The 27,747-nt window shown below is 45.5% G+C and overlaps 2 protein-coding genes across 2 annotated transcripts; one reads left to right on the top strand and one right to left on the bottom strand.

Annotated features, from left to right (window-relative positions):
- The first annotated feature begins 20 nt into the window (after nucleotides 1-20).
- On the top strand, nucleotides 21-11,008 carry GUSB (glucuronidase beta). Its single transcript, XM_030962564.1, has 12 exons — nucleotides 21-267; nucleotides 1,820-2,008; nucleotides 2,947-3,128; nucleotides 3,535-3,677; nucleotides 3,838-4,025; nucleotides 4,748-4,900; nucleotides 5,375-5,553; nucleotides 6,212-6,358; nucleotides 7,374-7,458; nucleotides 8,924-9,100; nucleotides 9,574-9,709; nucleotides 10,789-11,008. Exons 1-12 carry the CDS (start codon nucleotides 31-33, stop codon nucleotides 10,944-10,946), a joined length of 1,974 nt encoding a protein of 657 aa, XP_030818424.1. The 5' UTR covers nucleotides 21-30; the 3' UTR covers nucleotides 10,947-11,008.
- VKORC1L1 (vitamin K epoxide reductase complex subunit 1 like 1) lies at nucleotides 10,309-27,747 on the bottom strand. Its single transcript, XM_030962565.1, has 3 exons — nucleotides 27,524-27,747; nucleotides 17,773-17,882; nucleotides 10,309-17,124 (listed from the first exon to the last, which is right to left on the bottom strand). The coding sequence occupies exons 1-3, from the start codon at nucleotides 27,715-27,717 to the stop codon at nucleotides 16,898-16,900; spliced, it is 531 nt and encodes a 176-aa protein (XP_030818425.1). The 5' UTR covers nucleotides 27,718-27,747; the 3' UTR covers nucleotides 10,309-16,897.

The raw sequence follows: 27,747 nt of genomic DNA, 5'->3' as shown, positions 1-27,747 counted from the left end.
CTGCCTCAGCGGGCCCTGCCCACAGCCAAGATGGCGCTGGCGGCTCCAGGCGGCGGCGCGGCCGGTCCATGCCCGCTGCCGGCGCTGCCGGTGTTGTTGCTGTTCCTCCCGGGGCTCGTGGCCGGTCCCGCCGGGATGCTGCAGCCCCGGGACACCCCCTCCCGCGAGCGCAGGGAGCTCGGCGGCCTCTGGAGCTTCCGCGCCGATCTGTCTCCGGGCAGGGACGCCGGGTTCGCGCAGCGCTGGTACCGGCGGCCGCTCCGGCAGGTAGCGGGGAGCGGGGCGGGCGCTGCCCATCCCCGGGCACGGGCTGCGCTCCTTCCCCTCAGAACCGGGCTCCGGCCCCTTGTAGGGACTCCTTTCTTCCTCTTTCCCTGCCTTCTTCCCCACCGGGCTGCCGTTCTCTTCACGGTGCTGGCCCTGTCCAGGTTGATCTTGGGGCAGTTCCTAATTAGCAGCCTCTGATGATGCCCCCGGTGCTGCTCCGAAGGCAAACACCCTTTGCGTGAGCCCCATTCACCTCCAGGTGGCTCCTCCAGGAGCCTTGCACAGCGCTGAGCTTCCAGCAGCGCAGAATCAGCACAAATGTGCCTGGAAAGGCACTGGGGATTGTTTATTCCAAAGTTTCAGAGTGCTGGTAGAAAAGTTTTGGTGTGACTGAGATCTGCTTGGAAATTAACTGCATTGCCTGTCAGAAAGGAGTTAGGGATTTTATGCATAAAATGGATAAGTCGTTCATTATTTCTGTTTTTAGCCTTTTGGCCGATTTTGTTGCTGGATTGTGGAAGGAGGGAAGAGCTGAAGGGCACTGTGCTGCTGGAAATTTTGCAGAGGAGAGGAACCCTGAGCTATGTCCCTTCAAAGAGAGGCTTAGATGAGTGCACTCAACCTGTTTTAGAGCTCAGAGAATCTCCCTGAAGGACACACAGGTTTTGGCCAGCCCAGGCAAGGGTTTTCCTGCATCAGATACTAGAAAATCCTCTTGCCCAACCAAGGATTTTCCCCGTAGGATTTTCTGATGGGGGCTCTGGGCTCTGCAGCGGCAGTGCTGAGTCAGCCATGCACATGATGCCCACCCTGGGTGCCCAGACCTTCCTCATTCCATTTCCTGAGGCTTCCTCAGGAAAGGAGAACTGCAGAACTCCTTTGTGCAACATCCTGAGTGCAGAACGTGCTGAAAATGAACAGCTTGGCAGCAGCATCTGGATTCCCCAATATTCAATGTATTGTCAGGCTGCCTCTCTAATCTTCATATTGGAATAAGCAACTGAATGGATTCTGTTGTAATCCCAAGGAATCTCTGTTGTTTCATGCAGTGAGACTGTTTGGGATCAGCCCAGCCTCTCTCCGCAGGGAGAAAAATATCCCAAAATATCCCATTACTGCCCAAAATATCTATTATTTTGTTACACTTTTACTACAACTCTTAGCAGACAAACAGCACCACAACTCCCACATTGCTCTGGAGCTGTGCAGGAAAAAATTGCACTGAAACAACAACCTGGGCTTGGGTTTCTCCCTCCTCACTTCTGTGATTCCATGATGCCAGGGCCATTAATGAAAACATTTCATTGTACAGCAGGAGGGGAAAAGAAAGGAGCAGCTGTTTCCTGTAGGAGCAGGCAGGTTCCTGTGCCTGGTGCTAATCAGGGCTTGTACAGGAGCTGTGAGAGATCTCAGCAGTTTTTAAACAGCTTTTCCCAAATATTTCCCCTTGGCAAAGGCACTGTAGGGCTGTCAGTGGAAGGGGACACCTCCAGTAATAAAATTCCTCTTTTTAAACTCTCTGTTCCTTCCTTTTCCACGCAATTCCTGCCAGACCGGCCCTGTGATTGACATGCCGGTGCCCGCCAGCTTCAACGACATCACGCAGGACCCCAGCCTGGAGAATTACATCGGCTGGGTGTGGTACGAGAAGGAGGTGCTGCTCCCCCTGCGCTGGCTGCAGGGCGATCCCGCCCCCAGGGTGGTGCTGCGCTTTGGCAGCGCCCATTACTACTCCATCGTGGTACGTGCCTCGGGGCATCGGCCCTGTGCCTCCTGAATCAGGCTGGGCTAAAGGCAGTTTTGTGGTTTGTTCGGCAAATGCGTCCCTGCCTCGATTTTGGATCCCCTTCTGAGCTTGTGCCTGCTTTCCCCCAGTAAGAATGAATTCCAGTTTCTCTGATCCTGCAGTTTTGGGGTTGGTAACTAAACATTTCCTGATTAATGGATCTGCCCCATTAATTTAGTTACCAATCCCATCTGCAGTTTTGGGGTTGGTAACTAAACATTTCCTGATTAATGGATCTGCCCCATTAATTTAGTTACCAATCCCATCTGCAGTTTTGGGGTTGGTAACTAAACATTTCCTGATTAATGGATCTGTTGGGGTGGTGTTTGCAGGGGTCTTAGGATGAGGGAAGAGAGGAGAATGCTGACTCCATGTTTCAGAAAGCTGGTTTATTATTTTATGAGATATATTATATTAAAACTATACTAAGAGAATAGAAGAAATTATTTCATCAGAAGGCTAGCTAAGAATAGAAAAGGAATTATAACAAAAGCTTGTGATTGACCGAGACAGTCTGGACAGCTGGACTGTGATTGACCATTAATTAGAAATAACCACATGAGACCAATCACAGATGCACCTGTTGCATTCCACAGCAGCAGATAACCATTGTTTACATTTTGTTCCTGAGGCCTCTCAGCTTCTCAGGAGGAAAAATCCTTAGGAAAGGATTTTTCATAAAACATGTCTGTGACACTGTGTCCCTCAGTGACACTTGATGTGACCCAGACCTAGCTCCCAGCAAAGGGAATCCCTCAAAGATCAAGGCTGATCCCTCAAAGACCCTTTGAAGATCAAGAGCCCTGATGTTCCTCGTAACTGGGCTTCCCTTCCCCGTGCTGTGCTGACCCCAAAATCCCAATAACCCTTTTTTTTGGTGTTTTTCCTTGCAGTGGGTGAACGGGGTGCAGGTGGTGGAGCACGAAGGGGGGCACCTGCCCTTTGAGGCTGACATCAGCAGCGTGGTGCAGGGCAGCCCAGGCTCCCTGTGCCGCATCACTGTGGCCCTCAACAACACCCTGACCCCCCACACGCTGCCCCCAGGCTCCATCCAGTACATGGCTGACAAATCAAGGTGAGTTCTGGGGGGTGTTTTACTGCTGGGCTCATCCCAGGGGTGTGGAGAGGGGGAGTTTGTTCAGCTGATGGTTCAGAAATCCCTCTGTGGGGTTATCTTTATGGTGGATTTGTCAGTGGAGTTGTGAGGAACCAGCAGTGAGTTACTGCATCTGTTTTGTGCCCAGATTGGGTGATTTGTCAAGTTGAATCCAGGGCAGGTTTGAGAAGCTTGGATTCAGCTGGAAGCTGCAAGTACCAGCTATCCTGAAGGATGAAAATCTTTGTTAACTGCAAAATCCTTCAGTGTAGCAGCTGACAGACAGATCCAGCCTGTCATAAAGATATTTTACAGGATTATTTTGCACTGCCTTCAGCTGTGTAGTGAAGTGTAATGCAGCCTTGCTCCTGTCTTGCTCACTCAGGTACCCCAAGAACTATTTTGTGCAGAACACCAAGTTTGATTTCTTTAATTATGCTGGGATCCACCGCCCAGTTGTGCTGTACACCACTCCTGCTGCCTACATCGATGACATCACTGTGACAACCACCTCATCAGACAGTCTTGGTAGGTCCAGAGCAGCTCCCTCAGGCCCCAAGTGGAAGTGCCAAGGGCAGCAGGGAGAATATCCTGCATGAGTCTGATTGAATTTGTTTCCTAATGGATTTTTCCTGAGGCTGAGCTGTCTCCTGCAGTCTCTGATTGTTTTTTGTTTCCTCTGAGGCAGCCAGGGTGCAGTATCAGGTGTCAGTGGTTGGCAGCACAGCCAGTTCCTTGTCCCTGAGTTTACGTGACCAAGAGGGGAAGGTGGTGGCTACAGGTGATGGCCCAGTGGGAGAGCTCAAAGTCCTCAACCCAAACCTCTGGTGGCCTTACCTGATGCACGAGAACCCTGGATACCTGTACTCCTTGGAGGTAAAGTGCCATTTCCTCCTCTGTGGGTGTGTTTAATAGGGTTAAGGCACTGCCATATGGCCTGTCCTCTGTCCTCTCACGGGCCCTGTGCGTGTGACCAGAGTGGCTCTGCTAATTAAGCACTAATCAAATCAGGCTTTGGCAGCTTCTGAAGGGGCCTGGCAGGGAGAAGGGCATTCCTGGAGTGTGCTCTGAGCTGCTGACTGAGGGTCCATCCATCCCCTCTGGGGAGATGATGAGTTAACAGCTGGAGCCTGGGAGATCCTGTGGGAGTTAAGGGCAGTGGTGATGTTCAGGTGCAGAAATCAGGGAGGATGAGCTGCTCTGATGTTCAGGTGCAGAAATCAGGGAGGATGAGCTGCTCTGAGTTTCCAGGGACTCAGGGTCACACCTGGGAGGAGGTGATGTGGCAGTCATTGCCTGGCATCAAGGTGCAGGGCACAGAAATGACCTGGGGGGATGCCATGGGGAAAAGACACTGAAGTTTTTTGGGATGAGCAAAAAGGGTGATCCAGGGGCTCATTCTTCATCCTCCAGCTTCCACACCTTGGATTTGTATTTCTGTTCAGTCAGACCTGGCTCCCCCTGAGCAGCAGCCGTGAGGAGCAGGCAGTGTGCTGAGGGCTGGGAAGGGATGTGGGGCCAGAATCTCCCTCCCAGACAGGGGAGGGAGGCCTGGGCATCCGTGTGAGGGTTCCTCCTGTTCCTCCCTGGACACACAGGTGAGGATGCAGGCCCAGCTGGACGGGGCCCTGCTGGAGGATGTGTACACGCTGCCCGTGGGCATCCGCACCGTGCACGTCACCAGCAGCCAGTTCCTCATCAATGGCCGGCCCTTCTACTTCCATGGAGTCAACAAGCACGAGGATGCAGATGTAAGTGTGACACCCAGGGCCACCTCCGCTCACACTGCCCAGGTGGCACCTGTGCTGCCTCCCCTCCCCTCTCCTCTCACACCCTCCTCCCAGGCTAAGCACTAAGGGGACACCCACACCATGCCCAGTCCTGCCACACTCCTGCCATCCCTCAGGGCACATGGATGTGCTGGTGGAGATGCTGAAGCGTCTCCCAGTTCTGCTTTCAGCCAGCCATGCTGACAGTCAGTCTGCTGTGAGGATGGGGAGGCCCTGGCACAGGTTGCACAGAGAAGCTGTGGCTGCCCCATCCCTGCAAGTGTTCCAGGCCAGTTGGACAGGGCTTGGAGCAACCATGGCAGGGGTGGAATGATAAGAGCTTTAAGATCCCCTTCAACCCAAACACCTGTGACTGTGGCAGTGGCTGTCAGGTTCCCCACCCCGGGCAGGGCTGGAGCTGGGGCTGGACAAGGGCTGGTTGCTCTCTCCCCCCAGATCCGTGGCAAAGGCCTGGACTGGCCCCTGATTGTGAAGGATTTCAACCTGCTGCGCTGGCTGGGGGCCAACTCGTTCCGCACCAGCCACTACCCCTACGCCGAGGAGATCATGGACCTGTGCGACGCCTACGGCATCGCCGTCATCGACGAGAGCCCGGGGGTGGGCATCAAACTGCCGTAAGAGCTGCCAGCACGCCCTGCCCTCGCCCCTCTGCTCCCCTCTCAGCTGCTCCCACGGTCCCTTTACTGCTCTTACACTTCTGTCCTCAGTGCTGATAATGGGAGTACTTTGTTCTGTTTGGAAATGTCCCGTTGCGCCACTGGTGGTGCCTCTTGATGTTGGGCAATGCCTCATGATGAGGGCATTTTGCCACATTTTGCCACATGGCTCCATTAATGAGCCCAAACCATGGCCCTGAACTGTGCAGTAAACTTTGGGGAAATAGGGCAGAAGCCATCTGTCACTTTGATTTTTTAAGATTTTTTAAGCTTTCTGATGTTGACATTTTTGTAGTGAACTGTCTCACGCACTTTCTGTAAATAACTCATTGTTTTGCATTCCTTTATGGAGGAGGAGAAATTTGATGGACTGCTAGTTCATCCAGTGTCATTGGAGAGGTAGCACTGTCACCCTCCAATCCACTGTCACTCTTGGAAAACTATAAACGTTGGAGTCAGAAAATAATCTTCCCTTTTTTTTCTTCACCTGGAGAGCAGCGGTGCGCGCTTGCGTTCTTCCATGTCCTATAGTGACAGCCATCCTCAGCATCTGCTGTGCTGAGTTTCCCCAGGGAAATGGATGGATTTTACACCCTCACCTCCTTCTGTGTTGCAGAGAGAGCTTTGGGAACAGGTCCCTGCAGCACCACCTGGCAGTGATGGAGGAGCTGGTGCGTAGGGATAAGAACAGGCCCTCGGTGGTCATGTGGTCAGTGGCCAATGAGCCGGCCTCAGAGCTGCCCCCAGCTGCTCACTACTTCAAGTAAGTGCCTCTGCTCCTCATCTCCTGGCAGATGATGCCTCTTCTTCCTTTGGGATGGCACAGTGAGGTAGTAAAGGGAGGGCAGGTGTTTTTTGGGAACACTGGAGCTGAACCTGTGGATGCAAACTAAAATAGAAATGCTGTATGTGTGGAACTGATGCTCAGAACTGTCCCAACGTGTTGGTTCAGACCCACCAAGACTCCACAAAATTCCCTGGAGTCCACTAGGTTTGATCATCTCTTCTTGAGCTGAGGGTTGAGTAAAACCAGACCTGGTGAGAATGGAATATTCCTTGTTAGCACTGGAAGATGAGTGCTGAATCCTTTGAGATTTCCAGCAAAGCTGTAAAAATAACTGGCCTTTCATTCTGAACACAAGGTTCTGCAGTCAGTGCTGCTTATTTGTCCTGTGGCTTCCCACTTCAAAGCCACTGCTTTGAGTCCCTGCAGCCCCCTTGGTTTATTTCTAAAGAGATTTAAGCTTTGGGTAGCCCAGAGGCAGCTGTGCAATGGGCAGCAGAATGTCCCTGGGAGCTGAGGTACATTAAGAGAGAAGTGTGAGTTTCATTCTTCAGCATGTTCCACCACCCTCCTGCAATGCCAGGGCAGCAGCAGAGCTTGACTCTCCCATTCTGTCCCATCTCCCTCACTCAGGGCTTCCTCAGAAACATCCAACCTCTGCCTGCTGTGGCACAGGGCCTCAGGGCCACATCCCAGGAGTTGTTCAGACACTTCCCATTGCCCTTTTTACAGTTTTGTCCTCAAACTCAACTGTCCCTCCACCTTCTGAGCTGCTGGCACCACCCACATGCCTGTGCTTGGTGTGCTTCCACTCTGCTCCTTTTCAGGTGGCGTAGCAACCACTTGGTGACAGATATTCTCTTTATTTCACTCAAACACTGGCTGCTAAATCAAAAGCAGCTCGGTCTGGGGGGTGGAAGGACACAGAGCCTGGGGAGAGGGGCTGTGCTGCTCCATGCTGTTGTTGAACTCTTGCTTTACTGTTTGCAAACAGGACAGTGATAGCTCACACTAAAGCTCTCGACCCCTCCAGACCAGTCACCTTTGTGACAGATGCTAATTACGCTCTTGATCATGGTGTAAGTTTGCTTTATTTTCTAGCTTTTTCTTTCTTTCTTTTTTTTAAATTCATACATTGAATTTCCTTCTCTTGTCACTTGTTTTATACTCCTTTTCCCCCCACTCCTATCTAAATTTACTGGAGATGTTTAGCAGGGAAAGGCTAAAGAAAAATTACATTTTTGTTTCTGGTAGTAATCACCTTATTCTGTAGTTGTTGTCCAGCTGAAAAAAAAAAGGATCTGTAAGAGAGAACAATTCTTTGTGTGCAGGATTATGCCCCTGGATTCCATTCATATTGTTGTGCTTTGCTATGCCATTGATTCTGTTTACTAATACTCAGGATTTTCACTTGCAATTAAGCCAAAGCTTAAACCTCTTTAAAATGCTCACAACCCTTGTGGAAGTCTAAAGGAAGGAAGCTTTGCTTTAATTCCTGCTTTCAACTGCTCTAGATCTTCTCTGGCAGATGTCTGTTTGTGTTGAATAATCTAAAAGCTCCTCCAGCTCTACAATTAAAGCCCTGGAGCTGAATAAATAACCAAAATGCACTTTCCTTGGATTTTTGGGCCTTTCATAGCATGGACCAAGGATTTTTAACATCTGTATTTGTTTCCAGGGTAGATCCTTGCACAATAATCATTTCTAGCAGGTGAGTTGGTGCTGCCACACATCCCTGATCCAGGTTACACTTTGCATTTCTTCTCAAATATCCTCTAATGAGCAGGAATGGCTGCAACTCTGAGGTTTTTCCTCCCCACCCCAGAAAAGAAAACAAATCTCTGATGGTTTTAAATTTGAAGGAGCCCAGCAGGGATCTGCTTTTGGATATCCCATTCCCATTTTGCCCAACTGGAGCTCAGGCAAACAAACCCAGAGAACAGATCTCTCATACACTGATGTGATATTAGAACTTTTCTTTTTCTTTTATTACAAAACATGTTAAGAGAACATTGAACAAGTTACATACAACATCACTTTATTTTGAGGGGGCTTTGTGCCCTTTTATCACACTGTCCATGTGGTAGAAATGGCAAATAACTTGCAGAATGCTTTAGTCTTAGTATTGCACCATTGATGCACAAAATTTAGTTGCTAGTCAAAATATTTGACCACTCACTTGATAATCACATTCCAATACTCAAAAAGAAAAAGTACATCTAAATGTACCAGCAAGCCAGAGACATCTTGGAAACAAAAAAACTTCTAACAAACCTGAGAATGAAACGTGTTGATCTTGTCTAACTCTTTGCTGTGACTTCCTAATCTGTAAGAAAAATGCCAAATTAATGCTGTTAGCTCATTAAATTTATCCTTTTTTTTTTCTGGGAAAGAGATTATATTTGGAGAGCCTGAGTGATGGGGGAAACAATTAATTCTATGTGTAATAAACCTGGATTCCATTAACTGAACTCAAAGGAGGATTTAGATTTACAAGAGAAGGTTGAAGTCTGTGCCAGAACACTCTCACCTTGTTTTTTGCAGGCTCCCTATGTGGATGTGATTTGTGTGAACAGCTACTTCTCCTGGTACCATGACCCAGGCCACCTGGAAGTGATCCCACTCCAACTCACAGCCCAGTTTGAGAACTGGTATAAAACCTACCAAAAACCCATTATCCAGAGTGAATATGGAGCAGACTCAGTGCCTGGGCTGCACAGTGTGAGTGTTGTGGTGGAAACAGCTCTTAGAAGGCAGAAAATGGTAACTGGGAGAGGCTGGCACCACTGGGCCTGGCTTTGCTGGGAGATGCTTTAGCTGGGAGTGTCCAGAAGGTTCCAGGATTGGGACCCTGCTCCACCAAAACCAGAGAGCTCTGCCACTCACTCTGTCTGCTTAAAGAGGACTCCAAAATGTGTCCTTGGAAGTGCTAGAAAATGCTGAAATGAAAGCAGACCCTGGAGAATGGAGGTTCCTGGTGCTGTCCCATGCAGGGGGGTGGCACTCCTGTCTCTGTCACGACAAAGGCCACCAGGGGAATTCCCCCTGGGAGTACCTGGAGTTCTGTGTTTGCTGATGGTCACAAGAGCCAGGTTAATGCAGCACAGCCAGCAGAGCAGGCAGCCCCAGAGCTGCTGGTCAGGAATAGCTGTGAGTGGGATTGTTTGTGCCCTGAGCCTCTCTCCTGGCTGCAGGACCCCCCCATGATGTTCAGTGAGGAGTACCAGCAGGCCATGCTCAGGGAGTACCACTCTGTCCTGGACAAGAAGAGGAAGGAGTACGTGGTTGGGGAGCTCATCTGGAATTTTGCTGATTTCATGACCAATCAAGGTGAGATTTTATTTATATCCTAAACCTCTCCATCTTCCCTGGGAGTTTAGTGGTTGATGCTACACAAACACTGTGCTGAAGGGTAGGACAAAAGGCTCTCTGTTCACCAGGTTTTGTCACAAAATCCAGCATGCCCAGAGCCAAGAGGGAAGGTCCTGCCTGTGCTTAATTCACCCTTTCTCCTGCACAGATGCTCCCAGGAGCATGAGACAATGCATAGGGGAAGCTTGTGAGGACCCAGTTGCTCCTGGTTTTTGGCCACCCTAATTCAGAGCTTCAGGCAGCTGTCAGGGACATCTCACTTGCTTCCAGTGTCACCTACCGCTGCCCTGGGAACACAGCACCTTAAATAATCACAATTTACTTGGTAGAGGTTCAGCAGCAGAGAAGCAGATGCCACACTGGCACACAGCTGGCTCACCATGACACCCAGTCCATTATTAATAGATAAGTGCAGTCACAAAGGAAGGGAAATTCCTTAATTTACAGAAATGAAACAATCACAACTCAGATCTAATAATGAACCTGTTCTGCTTATGCCACCTGTAGTGGGTTGGTGAGCAGTCAGGGAGAGGGAGAACAGCACTAAAATACCCTGCAGAGCACCAGGACAGGCATTAGAAAGCTCAATGATGGCAGTGCCCAGAAAAGCAGCATCAAAAAGGACTGAGAAAATGTAGACAAGGTCAGACACAGATGCAGTTCCAGGCTCTCTACCTGTTGCAATCCTTTTTTCCAGTTTCCTACAAAAACTAGACCAGGCAGAAAGGATCCAGACAGCACACAGGACAGTAAATAGTCACCACCATTTCCTCCATCCAATCTGAAGGTGGAGCTAATCTCCAGCAGATACAACTCTGAGCACTGGGCACCCCGCAGTGAATGTCCCAGCCCAGCAGCTGTAAATCAGGAGCTGCAGCTGGATTGCCCTGTCCCATCCATGGGTCCTGCCAGGCTCCCCTGACTGTGCAAACAAAGTGCAGAGGTCTCTGCCACGTGGCCTGATTTAGTACCTACATTGTCACAGCTCACAGCAGAGCCTGGTTTGTACATTTCTGTATTTTATAACTTCTCTGCAGGCACCACACGAGTTCTGGGGAACAAGAAGGGAATCTTCACCCGCCAGCGCCAGCCCAAAGCCGCTGCCTTTGTCCTTAGGGACAGGTACTGGAGGATTGCAAATGAATCAAGCTGTCTTCCTCCTGCAATAACATCACATTCCCTCTTCCTAAAATAAAAACAAAGGGTTTAGTGGCTGGGGATTACATTGAACTCGTTATTAAATCTCTGTTTAAATAAGTTTTATGCCTGATTGAAGTCTTGCAAGTCCAGTGCGATTTCTAGTCCACCTGAAGTAGTTACTGTGATGCAAAGCAGATCAGAAACTTTTGTTTCCTCTGCTCAGCCAAGTCTGGAGGCTTCTTGTTTCCAGGCAGGAAAACAAATATTCACTTTAAAGGAGCTGAAGTTAAGAAATCCTGACTGAGGTATCTGTTTATGGCAAAAAAAAATTACAAATATTACATGACACAACTCAATGCTGAACTTAAAAACAAAATCTAAGTTACTCTAAATGAACATCACATCCCTCTAAAGCAAATAAGGTTTTCCAGTTAAACTCCCCTAAGAGTTAACACTATTGAGATCACAGCAAACTGTCCACAGGATTGCAGAGGAGCACAGTTTGTGCAGCTGCTCTGGGGCCTGACAGGATGGATGTGTGAGAAATCCTGAGCATTCCCAGCAGCAGGAGGGGTGTGAGCCACCCAAGACACTCCAACAGAGAGTTTGGAATTCCTGTTCCAGCAGCAAGGTGGAATGTTACAGAGGGAGGGACTACATCAACTCAACTTGAAATCTATTTATTTTACAGTACCAAAACTGCCACTGTCAGACACAAACCGTGTCCAACAATGCCACTTCCATGTGGAAGGGCTTCCTTCATATTCAATGTCACCACAGGAAGAGCAGCCCAGAGGGAAATTCTGTTCCAAACCTTTCTGAGAGTGGCCTGAAGCCCTCTGGGGCAGGGCCAGGTGTAAATAAATCCCTGTGCTGCTGCAGTGCTGTCCCCTTAGGCCTGCACAGCAGCCTAGGCCAGGCTTTAGCCTGGCTTGGATCACACCAGCACTCAGCAAAACTCAGAATATTTGATCTGCAAACTTCCCAAAAGCAGCAGCACAAGGAGCAGAACAACAAAAGCAGAGGCTGCCCAAAGCATTTGGGAAGTTCCAGTCTGGAGTCTGGTTACTGAAATTCAGATCCTGGGTGAAAGTGGTGCCATGGCTCCTGCTCTGCAGCTGCCTCTGGGTCAGTGCCTCAGGGAAGTGACCAAATCTGACCATATAAAGGAAATATTTGCTTTTCTCTTGTGTGCTGGCCAAATTCTGTTCCCTTCAGAGGTGGTACATGAGGAACCAACAGCACCTTCCACCCTGCCCCAGCACAATAAGGACACAGATGTTCACTGCAGACTCCACAGCAATTTTTCTTGTGTTTTTAAGGGAAAAGAAACAACACTACAGCATTCCTCACACCGTGCTAGGCCTAGATTTTCTCTAGAACTAAACCCCCAGAATATAAAACTCTATGCACAATAAAAAGACATTTGTTAACCACACCATGGTACTGCCAACTAGCAGTGTTTGAAAGTCATTTCAACTTCTCCATCATCCTTTAAAAACTCATTTTCTTCCCCAGTTTCAACAGACCTGACCAAAACACAGATGAGGATTTGACATTGGTCACTCCTTACAAAGCAGGGCTCAGCTCAGCACGCCCCAAAATCTGAGCACACATTTGAGGGTTAATTCCTGCTTGTTCTCAACAAACCCAACCCTGCCAGCAGCTCCCTCCCCAAATCCAGGGACACTCCAGCACTTTTTCCAGAGATTTTGTGGTCTGTGGGACCAGCTTTGAGCAGCCCCAATAAAAGCAGAAAGTGATACAAATCACAAGGTTGGGTTGGTTTTTTTTTTGTTTCTTTTTTTTGATTAAAGAACTGTAAACATTGAAAGCCTCAAGTCAACGCTGCTCAGCCTTTACACACAATGCTCAGCCAGACACAAAGCTGCAGGAATTCTACTGGGAAAACTGGGATCTGGGGAGAATCAAGTGCTTTGACCCTTCTACTGCTAAACACACACAAGGTCTTGGGAAAAACCACACGACTTGGTACAATTTCTAGAAACAGAATTACAGTACTGACATTAAAAACAGTTTCTAAGGCTCAGACTGAGTCCAAAAAGGCCTCTGGTTGGGTTCATTCAAGCTCTTATGTTTGGACTGCATGAATGCAGCATAAGAATGATTGCAGCAAGACATCCACAGGTAATTTCTACATTTATTTTTGTTGTTTTTTTTTTTTTTTTTTTTTTTTTACCAAAAAAGTTATGTGCAACAAATAGAATTCGTACATATTTACATGGTTTTTTACCTGTTAGCAAAATTGTATCCTAAACCTCCAGTAGAGAATCTCTCAGCCTATATTGAGAAAAGGAACATCTGCCCAATGACTCCATTTTAAATGGGTGTTGGATTTGAAAGCACTGGGAATAAATAGTTGATGGAACATATTATACAGAACAAACACCTTATATTTAGGCCATGCTTAACACAGTTTTGTGGTAACAGAATATTTCATATCTTTTCTGGACCACTTTAAACAACATTGGCACAACCAAAGCCAAGCTCTGATCTCAGCCCACATATATGAGGAGCAGAACTGCCTGAAGCACCTCACCAACCTCCTGGAACAACTGAGACCACAGCAGCACAAAAATGCCAACCCCAGCATTCAGAAACCTCCTCAGCAGAGATCTGCTGTCACTTCAGATCCCAAAGGTGCTCAGCAATGTTTCATTGGCCTCAGTGTCACAAATGTTTCACTGGGAGAAACTTCCAAGAACATTCATTTCCTCCTTGGCCTTAAAGAGTAGCAAGTACCTTACAGTAAGAGGATTTCAGGAATGGTTCATTCCTAAGCAGGGTTTGGGATGAGGTTTTGTTGCCTTTCCAATCCGCCCCTCACTGTGAAATTTCCAACTCAGAATATTCCATGATCCTAAAGGAATTTTAGGATTCTGAGAGAGCCAAAGAGGGGCAGGAAGAGCCCAAATTCAGAACCTCTGTTTGGATACTGTGAATTTTATCCCTTCCATTCTCCTGAGTGCTGAAACCATAACAAGGATCTCTGTAACACCCCCTGTCCCTTGCCAGCCCAAATATCATTTACCTGCCTTTACCCAGATTCCTGCATCCTTGAGAATTTTTAGGATTTGCCTTTGGATTTGGAAGGATAAAATCAGTATCAAGCACACGTTTGCCACCACATTTTGTCTGGGGCAGGCAGGGGGGCACAGCTGCACTCCTGATTTCAGTCACAACCCATTTTACTGGAAGGAAAATGCTGTTTCTATCATTGGGAGCAGCAAGGAAAGAGTCAAAAGAACTGGAAGCAGAAAGGTCCAAATTTCTCCTGCTAAGATAATTGTGCCCTTTATTCGGGCCAACTGCATTTCTGAAGCACGAGAGAGAAAGAGAAGAAATCAGGGCCCATTTCTAGCAAATCACTTCCAGTAAAAAGGAACTGCAAGGAAAGCACACAAGACAAGAGAGTTCACAATTAAGGATCAGATTTGCAAAGCTGTGCACAAAAAGTGTGACTGCAAATTCTCCCAGAGCCCACACTCCAGCTCCATTTGCTCCCTATGTGCACACTAACAAGGATTGCTGAAAATCTGGCCCTAAACATTTTTACTGAACAAACTGAATCAACAGACTATGCCCACACAAACAAGCACAAGACACAGTGAAGTCAACACCAATACTTTCAGCTGATGGGGCTTTTTTTCCTCTTTTTTTTCCCAAAATTGAACCAAGTACTCGTGGATTAGACTTGTCTCCATGGCTGCTTGCTCTGAGATAGGAGCAACTTTAGGGCAGCACATGTTCACCTCTTCCTTGGATGAAAAAAAGATGCCTTTAGTGTAGATCACAGGAATGCACTGAAATAAAATCTATACAACACATTAAACACTGCTACTGCCTCAGGGCTTGGGAGAGAACAAAGCCAAGCCTCGAGGGACCAATTCAACATCATTCATTCCCCTTAATATCAAAGTGGAAGGCATTTGAGAGACAGAACTGAACATCAAGACAAGCTTTAACTATACTCTGGTCAATACAAAACTCATTTAATGGATTGTTGGCTAAAACTGTCAGACGAGGGACAAGTCATTTAGTGTTACATGCAACAGATGTTACTCACACCACACAACTCTGTACAGAAAAGCAGTTTCCACCTCTACCCTTGGTGCAAACCAGAATTACTTCAGTAGTAATTTAAATATTAATTTTGTGAATTTGATCTCCAACCTTGTTTTGCTCTATGGAAACACTGCTCGTTTCACAGTCAAGTTCATCCTTAGTGTTTAAAATCACTTACAATGGAAGTGTCTCTGACATTCATGTTTGAGAATGAAAATGCTAAAAGGAGTTAAATTAGTTCTTTAAATAAACGGGTATGCAGCTGGAATTGTTCATGTTTCAAACTGACAAGGGCAAAAAGCAGCACAGCACCAATTACAGAAAGTAGCTGAACCCACACATTGGTGTCACACAGTCTGAAACACAAATATTTCACTTTTCCAAATCACATCAACCTTTTAAATTAAACTGAAAACAATACTGCTACCACTTCTCAGTCTAAAAACTAAACCCAGATCTCTTAATACTCTTCTATCCCCAGCAAGTTTGCTGAGAATTTTGTTTGTTCATTTTTAAAGCAAGGACACTTCTGCCTGCCAAGTTCAACACAAAGTATTTGGTTTAAGATTTGAAGACAGAAGGCACTTTTAACATTCAGCCTTAGAATACTGAGCGCAGAAACAATGTGTACAATTTTGTTCCTCTGTTTAAATCTGCAGTTTAATATTTTTTTTCCCCAATTAGTTCTTAGAAAGAGCAATGATAGCACTATATCACATTTCATTTTCAGGAGCACATTGACTTACTTATCCCATTAAACAGGTTGCCCTTCCAAGAGATCTTCTCTGTGTGTGTGTCAGGCCTAAAGTTCATTTCCCAATATAGCACAAACCAAAGATCCTGACCAAGATCAATTAAGGAACTGCTTTTTCAGTGCACTGCTTGGTTATCCTGCTCACTCAGTGGTTTCCACTGCAAATTGCAATTCTATACTGCAGCATTCACAGAACATCAAACATTAGTAACACTGGCTGGCTGAGCACAGCTTCAAATGGAACAGCTCTGCTTAGAAATGGAGTCCTTTCAAAGAACACTTCATCCAACCCCCAATCTGCAAATCAGCTTTTCATTGACCACATGAAGCTATTTTTGTTCTGTACAGAAATTAATGAGGTTGTCGTTTAATCAACATACTTCAGGTTTCAGCTTTAATTCCATTTTTGTTACTGGAGACAAAAAAAAAAAAAAAAAAAAAAAAAAAAAAAAGAAAAAAAAAAAAGAAGAAAAATTGGAACCAACCCCAAGCATCATTCTTGTGAAAGCACAACAGTGAGAGCAGCAACTCCATGTTCTTTAGAGGTCACTTCTTCCATCGTGTCAGTCGACTCTGAGCTGAACCCTCTGACAGCTCCTAACCAAACCCATGGGACAGTGAGTTCTCCAGGGATGAAACCAAGAGTTCTAATTTTATTTACAGTATAAGTCCTAGTCAAATCTAAGTCCATCAGCTAAAAAAAAAAAAAAAAAAAAAAAAAAAAAAAAAAAAAATACACTTACTGTAAACATGGCAACATTAAATATGGTGATGCTAGTCTAGAATATTTCATGTCATGATCACATCTTGTTATACCTGAATTTATATACAGGATATTTTATAGCAAGTGTTACCCACTTCACAAGTGGAGGGGGAAGAGAGAGAGAGTCTAGGTTTTGCTGTGGCTAAAACTCCTTCAAAGTAAAGTTAAAGCTTGTCTTTGATTGTTATAGAGCTTTCTTTCATAACCGCATTGAAACTGAAGATTAGCACAGAGAAATTATCTGGGGCCCCTTGAAATTTCTAATTCAAAATTTCCATTATGATTCTCGTGGGGGGGAAAGGGGGGGCAAAAAGTGTCTGATATGGAGAATAAAAAAATTACTGCAAAATAAACTTAATGGAAGTTGGGTCTTCAGACTGTCAGTCAAAAGTTCCAGCAGGGGTTATTCCTGTTTGGGTTGGAGTTGCCTCTTCCAGGCCTCGTTCAAATAAACTAGTCGTTTGTAGTTGATGATAAAGAGAATGAAGTTCAGCAAATATGTGAGCACGCAGACAATGCAAAATTCCTTCAGCACGAAGTACAGAATGTATGCCAAGTACAGGGACCCTACTACAGACACTATGGAGGATGTCATGAGGATTAGAGCTGCTACTGCACTTGCTGTCATACCTGCAACAAGAGAGACAAAGTTACTCACCCCTCTCCACACAGAGCAAAACTGAATTCAAACTCAGCCACTCAGCAATGGTTACATAAAATTTTGGTTAAAACACCACCTGAGTATTTGGAGAGGAGTGTCTAAGGCTCTGTCTGACTGCCCTGTGATAAGGAGTGTGTGTAGGATTAATCATCCTCATATTCCTGAGTTATAGGAAAATTCGTGGTCAGGTTATTTCTGTCAGGATTAACAGCTTTGTAGCAAACCACAGAGTTACCAAGAAATATATAAAATTATATTTCATGCACTTTTTTGCTCTCTCCATTACTCCTCCAAAACTTGCCCATTCCATTTTTATTCCCTCTCTTTTCCACCATGCAATCCAATGCCAAATACACTGGAGTGAAAATACCAGCACAGAAACTGTCTTCACACTTGGATTATTAATAGCATATCAGGAGAAAATGCAATTACTCTTGTTATCAGTTGGGTTTTTAAGCCCTTTGGACAGATGTATCATTAGAGTGCTGCTAAAAAAACCCTGAGATATAAAAATCAGAAGCATTTATCTGGTTTCCTGCAGATTGTGCAATGGATATTGCTCTCCTCCCTCATCCCCACAGCCCTGCTTTGAGGCTCTGAAGTGAATGAATACTTACCAAGTAGCATTTGTAGTATATAAAACACCAGGCCAAAAACACTGTTGGACTGATTTATTGCACTGTCCTTTCCAAAGATGGAACCCAAGAGACCGAATCCTCGACCCCATCTGTAAAACAGGGAAACTAATTAACTCTCATTTGCCCACCTCCTGCTTTCCTGCAGCATTTCCAGTTCAGGGCTCTTGGGGAAAGAAAAGGACACAAATTCTAACATGATTTATGTGGTGTTCTCCTGGAAAACCAAGCAGCAACAGGGGGAGCACTGGGCACAGCTGATTCAAGTTGTTTGACACACCAAGAACTGCTGAGGGAACTTCACTGAACGCCAGCTCTGCTTCCCAGGGCTGGAGCTTGGAGCTGTTTTGTCACATAAACATTTCCTTCCCCCAGTGACAGCTTTAGCAGCTCTCTGCACCACAGTCAACTGGACACAAGGTCACTACAAAGCTGAGGCAAGGATTTGTTCCACTCCCTTGTCTGCATCAGAGCAGGAGAATCAGGACATAAATCTGTATGTTTGCTCCTCAAACAGCTCAGGAGGAACCCAAATCTGTCAAGCACATGAGCTGAGCATGGCACCATCACAAGATCCCCAACCCTCATTTTTTGGAGCTCTTGCACAGTGTGACACTTTGAACAAACACCTGAAATCCCTACAAAGTGACTTTCAACTTTCCAGTGATAAGGCAGAAAGCAGCACAAGCCCTACAAAACTGCAGCTGCAAAAGGAGGAGGAAAGATTAAATTAGCAATTGTGTTTGTGCCAGAAACCATTAATTCCATGCCCTAAGGCAGATCATGCCATTATTTGTAAAAGCAAAGTGAGAACCCTATTTATTAGTGTCACTTGAAAATATGAAGTTATTTTGTTACTCCAAGGTAATTTAACTCACAAGAGCACACTGGGATATCTGCCAGCAGATTTTTGGAGCATCAAGCCAAGCAAACAAATGAAAGGTTTGCTTCACATAAGCAGCTTAAAGCAAGGTAAAAAAGTGCCAATCCTCATCCTGCAGCAGCAGGAAACTCCAAGGAAAGTGCAGTTTTAGGAAGTTCCTGTCCTAGAGGGAATGGCCCTGCTGAAGCAGGACACAGCTCAGGTGTGTCCCTGCACATGGCAGGAATGGTGCTGGTGTCACTCACCTGGCACCTGCCATCACCACATCACAAGCAGTTTTCTCACAGAAAGAGGCACCACAATGAGGATAATTAAATATCATCTCCAAAACACTTTCTAGTCTCACAGCCATCTGTGCAAAACTCATTATTTTAATTGCAGACTAAGTTTGAATTTACTATTAATACTCTTGTGCTCTTCTCCCCAAGAAACCCAGCAGGTCCCAATTCTTCGAAAGCAGATTTACTGTACAAACAGTCAAAAATTAAACACACTTTCAGCTAGTTCGGTCTCAAATCTTTTGAAAGTGGAACTTTAGTGCCAATATTAAGCTTCAAGGCAGCACAGACAATGCTCTTCCAGGGGACAGAGCCTCAGCATCCCAGAGCTGGCAGGAAAAGCAGGGCAGAACTGCCTGGCTCTCTGCTCTCACCCCAGGGCAACTCTGGGGCTATGGAAGTTACAAAGAATTACAAAGAATCTCAGTTATGGTGCGATTTCCTCCCACACCTCAAAGGTTATCTGGATTTTAAGTGAGAAATGTTAATTTTTTAGCTTTCCTGATGGTCACAGCACATGTAACAACTGTCTTGTGTTGTCCAAATTCCAAAGGCTGAATTAAAGAGCCACACAAATACATTAAAGAAATTATCGTTTTTACATTTAATAGTTTATTTTTCTGTATTATTACATTTATAGATGCTTCAGCCTGCCATCCACAGGTTCAGTTTATTGTTGAGAATTCATGTCAGGGTGACATTAAAATGATTTGAACACACTCAGGTTTTCTTGCACAACCCAAAGTGGGCAAAGGTTCAGCATCAGCCTAACTCCAACCAAGTGCAGGATGCTGAATCCATCCCTACCTGAGTGCTCTCACATCCTGTGATCTGTCTGAGAGCAAACTCCAGCTTAAAATATCAGAAATGGCATTTTACAGAACCCGACCCTGCAGCTGTTCTGCAAAAGAATAATAAAATGTTGCCAGTGGAAGGATAATGAGCTCCAGCCCTTCCCAGGACTCAGAGTCCTGGAGTGATCTGTGCAGAGCTGCAAGGTCAGAGCACAGGGAAAGCTTCTTCCACATGTGGGACTTCATTAAGTGTCTTGTTGGCCTTGTAGCAGCTTTGAGGACATCAAGTATTAAATTTCAGCCCATGGAGTTCAGGTCTAATCTCACATCTTATTCCACACACTTGGAGCCAGCTCAGCAGCCTGGGGTTTAGCACAGAACACTTTTCCCAGCCTTATAAGGTTTGGAGTGGGAGCAAGTGTTCTGCATCAAACTGAAAAGCAAAGTATTCAGACTTTATAGATTTACTTTGTATACTCCCATTCCCATCTCATTTCCCTGCTGAAAAGTCTAAATTGTCTCCTAATTTTATTAAGGTTGTAAAACTCACAATGAACAAAGAACTTCTGCCAGCAAGTGCAGGAAGGATAAAACTTGAGTAGATAGTGTTCATTTTCACACCAGACTCAGGTGTGAATTGCCTGATTGATGGTAACTTTCAAAGTCTAAAAAAAATATGGCAAACAAATAGCAAGAAGAAAGTCCTAATAGCAAGATAAGCTGCAAAAAAATAAACTCAGAATTATTTAATGTAATCTGCATTTTACAAAAAAAAACTAATTTAGAAGAAGTGTTATCATTTGCATTATTATTTTTTGGCTACAGAATGTAAACAAAATGACCTGCAGGATGTACAGAGCTGCTTGCAGAGCAAGATAAAAGCAGAGCCTGATTTCTGCAGGCTTTTCCTGGTTCTGCCTGGCGGCTCCATCCCTGAGGAGCAGGAGCTCCGTGCTGAGATCCAGGTCACTGTCACCCGAGGTGACTCAGAGCACTCTGACACACTCAGGTGCCAAACCCACTCTCACCACGCCCGAGTTTCACTGCTGTTAAAAACCAAAAGCAATCGGAGCTAATTACAAGGAACAAACCTTTAAGACATCTTTGTAACTCTGTTTCCCCTCTCTATCTGTATGTACCACTCTGGATGTTCTTTAAAACGTTAAAAAGTGATTCAAGAAATCGAAAATGAAGTGATTCATCTCCTTTCCCAACATCTACAATTGAACACTGCAGTGATTTTTCAGTCCTCTTTTATCAAAAGGAGGTTTTGAAATTTTATTATCCACCCTCTAAACAATGCCCCTTTTGGATTGAGGTACTTCACAAAGCTCAGCAATGTTGCATTTTCAGAAGTTTGAAGCAGTGTTTGTGTGCAATTGTTACTTCTTAACAGGAAGACAAAAAGAACTGAAGTCACTGTGCTCCACAAGTGATGTACCTCCAATAAAATCTTACACTTTTACATCACTAAAATCATTTCAATCTCTTTTGCACAATTATGAACATCCTCTGTGTTCCAAAACAGGACACACTTGAAACATTTTAGCATAATTTAGCTGAGAAAATGCTAAAATGGAACACAAGAACCTCATTTAGTCCACCAGCATCTCAAACATTTTAGAGGACAAGCAAACACCCTTCCAGTTTAACAGGTTACAAGTTCTGAGCTGTCAGCACTGGCTCCAAAAGCAGCAGAATTCCAATCCTGCCAAACCCACCAAGTCAAACAAACCAAGCAGAAAGTGTTTGTTTAGCCAGGAGTTGGATCAGTGTCCCCTGCAGCCCCTGTAGGAAATGCTGGAGCGTTTCTGTAGCCAAGCCCCAGCTCTGACAGTTGCCTGCAGATGTTTTGAACAATTTTATCAAAGATAATTCCCAAGAACGATCCTTCCTTGGCCTCCACTGTCCTTAAGGGTCAGCTGAAACTCCTGAACTGGAGTTTCACCTGCACCAACACTTGGCAGCATCCCCTGAGGCCTTCCTGGGTGTCCCAGATGTTTTCTGAGCAGGTCTGAGCTCAGCCACCACCCCTGGTGATGAGCAGAACCACATCCCCTGGATTCCACCTGGAAACCCCCCTGGTTTATGCCCAGAACTGAACCAACCCCTGGATTTCCATTTTACCATGGAAAGAAGCCCACTGGCTCAGGACAGGTCCAGCATGCCTTGGAAAAAGGACAAAATTCCCAAGTCTCATTCCAGTGTCCTCAAGGACTGCTTGGAAATGCAATCAAATCCCTCAGCGGACCAGATTATTCAAAGGCTTCTCTGACCCCAAATCTCTGCATTTGTGCAGCAGCAGCTTTGCCAACACAATTCTCTCTCAGTTGTTGGGTTTGGTGCAAAAGGGCAAGCAATAACCAAGATTCTGTACTCAAACTGCAAGGAAAGAACTCAAATTTGGGTGGTTTTTGGGTAGTAGTAGTAGTTACTTAAGCAGTAGTTACTTCCTCTCATTTCAGGATTATTTCTCATCCCATGAGCATTATTTTGTTATCAACAACAAAGCACCCCTTACCACTTTGTAACCTAGAGGAAACAATAAATCTAATTTTATCAAAAACAAATAATAAAAAACACTACACTTGATAAGTGATGTGCACATTTCCTTAAGCACCGCTGGATTTCTGAGATAATTTCTGGTCCAGAATGAAAGTTCTCAAAGGGAGCAGAGTTCACCCCCTGCCTTCAGTGGAAAGCTCATAGAAAGGTCAAAGGATCTGGAGCATGTTAAGAAACTTGGGTTGCAACTTCTTTCCAGCTTCACCAGAGGATTTTGGATTAAATCTAATTCATGGCTTCAAGGCCACTCTTAACAGTCTTAATAAATTAAGTAAAAGCCTTCAATTAGAAGCCACAAAAAAGAAGATTAAAAATTCCCATTTGTAAACTTGCCAGGAGTGCTCAAAACTGTTGATACACTTAATTTCATGTTTAAATCTATTAGCAGCATTTAGCATAACCAAATGAAGGTTTTCTTCTATATATCCTGCAGCTCTACTTCACATAGAGTCTGTAAAAAACTTTCAGTGTCTAGATCAGCAAAATATTAAGCAGACAGTGGATAATTATTTTATAGCAGCCTTTACAGAAGCACTGGCTGTTCAAGATACAAGCCAACAGCACTGATTCCTTCTATTCCTTCCTTAATAATCTTTTCTATTAAGCTACCATAAATGAAGCCCAAGTCTGAATTATAAGCACTTTGTTGAATTTACTTTGCACCAAGCAGAATAATTCCTAGCCCTATCACAAATTCCAGTCAAGCTGGAAATGATGTATTTATGAAAAGCAAAAATTAACATGTTTGTGTGAGCACTGTAAAGATGGAAAATAAAATATTACCACAGCAGGGGCACTGCTGTGTTTTGTAAAAGATGTGCCTCAGTCAATAAGTGTTGTATCAGTATTAAACCATCAATTTTCTACTAGAAAGATGGAAAAAAAACCCCCAAAATATTTGAGTTCTCAGTTTCTGCAGCTTTAAGAGCAACTTTAAAGCTCCAAGCATTCCTGGCACCCCTCTCCTGTCCAGCCCATGGAATCAGCTCTGGATCCTCCCAGCTCACACCCTCTGCTCCCCTGTGAATCCTGAGCCCTGCCTGCAGTGCCAGCCCAGCTGGGGATAAGGGACAGAGAACCTTGGCTCCCAGGGCAGGGCTTCCCTTCAGGAGTCACTCTGGGTTTCCCTCCCCTCCCCTGCGGCACAGAATTTGGCTCCTCCAATTTCTCCCTGCCCGATTCCAAGCCAGAGATTTTCCAAGCTTCCCTCAGACAGCAAATCCACTAATCCAGAATCCCTTTTTCATCTCCTAACAACTTACAGCAGTCACTAACACTTGCAGCTGAAAACCTCAACATATCTGGATATTTGCCTGCACATGCAGCAATGAAAAAAACTCTTGGGATATCAGGAATTTATTACTACAAATATGAATAACTGCCACATAATGTTCTTTATTTGGAATTAAGCAAACTTGACAGACAAGAAGTTTATAGAAATTGCCTCACAACTGAACCTGTTTAAACATCAGCTTAGGGAGTTTTCTCCATGTCCCATTTCCTTGGACAATGGGGTTGTTCTTGTCACTTTGATCCCTGTAAAGATGCACCAGAGCAGTTCTAGCAAGGTGTGCTCTGCTGAGAAACCAGCACGGGGCAGTTTTACCTGCAATTCACACCCACTCTGCAGAGGAACAGCTCTACAGCAGCACAAACAAGCAAACAGAACACAGGGTGTAAATTCAGTGTTTAAAGTGATTTATGGATGTGGCAGAAGCATACAATAACACTACACCTGTCACAGGCCACCCTTTCAGACCTGCCCACAACACACCCCACATTTAACAGGCATTTTCAGGAACTACCAGGTGAATATTTTGGTGCATCCAGCAGAAAATACAAGGTGGATGTGCTACTTTTTATAGAGGAAAGTGTCCCCACCCATGGCAGGGGCTGGGACAAGACGACCTTGAAGGTCCCTTCTAACCCAAACCATCCTGTCACATCAGACTTTTCCACGACTTTTCAAAGTGCCTCAAACACAAAACACCAATCCCATGAACAGAATAGGGAATTCCTAAAATACCAACGACATCCAGATCCTCAAAATGCTATTTTGACTCTAGAACTCCCTCAGCAATCAGGCAAAGATCAATATTGACTATTGCCAAACCCCTTCAGTGACGCAGCTGCGAATATTGCTAAAGGTACACATGTGCCCTTTGCTCGTTTGTGCTGCTGTCTTGAGGCTCTTACAGCATTCACTAATGCATGCCAGGCTACTAAAGTCATTTAAAACCACTCATTTATCCTCCAATTCATCAAGACACAAAGGAAAAATGTATTAGCAGATCCCAAAATCTCTCAGGGCATGGAAAAGAGCAAAGCCAAAGGCTCTGAGTCTCTGCATTACCACTTAAAGGTCACATTTTATTTCAAGCTGTAGCATGACCTGTAGGACTTGAAATGTGTTTTATTACTTTAATTCCCACTGTGAAAATACAGCAAGACCAAAAATAGTTTTCAGTGGAAAACTATTATCCAGTTTATAAAACAGCCAGTTTGAAATAAAGCCATTCTTGACCCTTAATAATTCTCAACTATCAGGCAGCAATTAATTTAAAATAACTACAGCAATTGCCATGGATGGGAGGTAATACCTGCCATTATCAGCCACTCCTTAGCAAATTTTATTTTTAAACTATTTCATGAACTTTCACCTTGATAAAAATTTGAAATATGCTGACCATTCATGTTTTGGGTAAGGGATACTGGGCAGGGATGTCTCCAACATAACCTTCTGCATGAGTCAGGCTCTGATAGGAGATTTTCTGTGCTCCTCCCTCTGCATGCTGGCAGTCTTTACATTTCTGTTCTTGCTCTTGTGCCAAAGCCAGATCTGGCTTAAAAGCAAGACTTGGAAATACCAACAGCTGGTGAAAAAAACTCCGCCCAAAATACCAGAAAGTCAGCTTGGGAAGGAATAAACTAATTTATTCTAATTCTATGCATTTAAAATGAATCCTAACAACATTAAGTGCTTTTTAAAGTTCAGCTCACTCTTGGAGTCAAAACTCAAGATGTGAAGATTGTAACATCCCAAGTTCCATCAGCAATTCCAGCTTAGATAAAAAGTCACATAACCCAATGAACCATCTAAAAGCCAAAGTAGGAACAGAAGTTTCTCACCCAGTTAATTCTGCAGAGTTAGCTCTAATCATTAGCTAATCAATTAATTTCTGACTGTCACTGTAACAGCTCAATGAGAAAAGAAATGTGGAAGTTAAATCTGAATTACCTGTGAAAAAGGTAAAATTGAAAAACTGAAATTTTACAACCCCACTGAAATCTAAGATGTGGTTAAAAGTTCCTTTTAGAAATGAAGTTCCTGAGAAACTTTGGTGATGTGGGAGCAAGGAACACTCAGCTGGAGAAAGTGACAGAGAGCAGTGGATAGGGAGCTGTGCAACGTGGAAAATAAGATTAATTTCTTTCCAACTTTAATGCCTTGCCCTCCTGCCTTACTTTTAAAGCAGAACTCCCCCTCTGTGTCCTGCACAGCCTGGAAAGCAAATTCTTCTCCAAATATGGTTGGAGTGAGCAGAAACTTGCACGTTCCTTTTGCACAAACTCCTTTTACCACCTGCTCACACGATCACGAGCTCTCCTGGCATTTGCAGTGCTTCACTCCAGGCATGGTTCTCCTAGCAACTGCTGGCAGATCTGAGAGCATTTTATCCCCAACTCCTCACATTTTCATCCACAATTCCTCCAGCCAAGGATTCCCAGGTCTTACTCAACGTGTCAGCTGCAGCATTGCTAATGAACGCTGTAATTACCGAGCTCGGTTCCATAATTAGAAATAATTCCAATTATATCTTTAGGTAATTTCCTTCTGCCAAGTGTTCAGTAAACAGGCATCAAAACTGTGACATGCAATTCCCTGCCACAACAGGAGCACTTGCTGCAACAACAAAAAGGTGTTTGAGGACCAATTCTATACAAGAACAGGCTTCAGTCTCTGTTATTCTCTTTTCACCCCTCTGTCTGTGATCAAAGTTAAACCACTGATGAGACTCAGGTGGTTTAATCTCAGCAGCCTGAGCACAATTTAATTTATATTATTTGAATTTATTTGGTGAGTTTATTGATGTTTTCTCCCTAGTTAGAGGCAAACTTCTCATTTCAGGCCACTTTCCAAGCAGAGACATGAACAAGCACCTTCACAAACTAAAGATGACCTGAGGCAGACAGAACAGCAGAGTTAAAGCCTTCACTCAACCACAATATCAGGTGGCCAGAGATACAGATCTCTGTCACACAATCTCACTTCTATCACCACAGAAGAGGATTTAGGAAAAAGAGATCCCTGGATGTTTTCCCTCAAAGATTTCACAGCTTCCAGCTTGACAGAAGATGAGAATGCTCCCTCAAACTGGCTTGTTATGATGATACAGCAAGTACCTCTATAAAAATTGTGGCAGCTTTTGCACAGGTTACACTGAGAGAGGAAAAAGGAAATCTCAAGTACTCATTCAGCTGAGGGCACTAAGGCAATAATAACAAAATTGCCATTAAAATAAAAAGGAAGGATTTAATACATAGATTTGCTCAAGAACCAGATTTATACAATGATTCCCCTAACAGAAATAAGAGCTCTTGGCCTTTAGAAAACAACTGCTGAACGGGCTGGACATCTGCAAAATAAGTCAGGATTTGGACTGGGCTTGTGCTGCAGAGGCATCCAAGCCTCCCTTGAATGAAGCACTTCCTCTGGATCACCAAAGCATCTCCTGTGCTGCCAGGAGACGTCCCAGCGAGAACGCAATACAGACACTGCAATTAAAGCTAACAAAGCGAACCAGCCGCAATGGCACTTGTTTATGTTGTCCTTACCCACTGCTCACAGACACAGCACTCCACTCTGCCCAGCTTTTACCACTAAAACGCCTGTCACTCCACCTAATTGCCGCTGATTACAACACAGCAATTGCGGGTGCCTCACCCTGCAGCCGTAGCGATCCCGAAAATCCCCGTTCCCACAGCGGCCCTCCAACCACGGGGCTGCCCCACAGCGGGAGCGCTGCCCCCGTTCCCGCCTGCCCCGGCCCCTCCGTGCCCCCGCCCGGCCCGCAGCCCCTCCGAGCACCGGCCCGGCCCTCAGCACCCCCCGAGGCACCGGAGGCAGCGCTCCGGGACTCGTCCCCATCGCTCCCGCAGCCCTCAGCCCCTTCCCCCCGCGGGGGCGGCGGCGGGTCCCACCCGCGCCTCACCTGGAGGTGATGGCGGCGGAGCAGCGCACCCGCTCGCTGAGGTCGCACAGGGCCTGGTAGTGGCTGTCGCGGCCCTTCTCGCGCTCCAGGTGGCAGGCGTACAGGGACAGCAGGATGCCGGCGGCGCACACGGCGGACCGCGCCACCCGCTCCCAGCGCGGCACCGACACCCGCAGCAGGACGGGCGCCGCCATCTTGGCCCCGTCCCTCCTCCTCAGCCCGCG

Source organism: Camarhynchus parvulus, chromosome 19 (assembly GCF_901933205.1).
Source record: "Camarhynchus parvulus chromosome 19, STF_HiC, whole genome shotgun sequence".
Taxonomy (NCBI): Eukaryota; Metazoa; Chordata; class Aves; order Passeriformes; family Thraupidae; genus Camarhynchus; species Camarhynchus parvulus.
Note: the sequence above shows the minus strand (reverse complement) of the source record. Positions and strands in the feature narration are given on the sequence as shown.

Bases quoted from the DNA above. Each gene is read 5' to 3' on its own strand.
- GUSB (XM_030962564.1), top strand. From the start codon at position 31: ATGGCGCTGGCGGCTCCAGGCGGCGGCGCGGCCGGTCCATGCCCGCTG. The intron at 6,359-7,373 runs GTAAGTGCCTCT...GTTTGCAAACAG, and splicing joins CCAGCTGCTCACTACTTCAA to GACAGTGATAGCTCACACTA. The intron at 9,710-10,788 runs GTGAGATTTTAT...ACTTCTCTGCAG, and splicing joins TGATTTCATGACCAATCAAG to GCACCACACGAGTTCTGGGG.
- VKORC1L1 (XM_030962565.1), bottom strand. From the start codon at position 27,717: ATGGCGGCGCCCGTCCTGCTGCGGGTGTCGGTGCCGCGCTGGGAGCGG. The intron at 17,883-27,523 runs GTGAGGCGCGGG...CCTGTTTTACAG, and splicing joins TCCGCCGCCATCACCTCCAG to ATGGGGTCGAGGATTCGGTC. The intron at 17,125-17,772 runs GTAAGTATTCAT...CTCTTGTTGCAG, and splicing joins TATACTACAAATGCTACTTG to GTATGACAGCAAGTGCAGTA.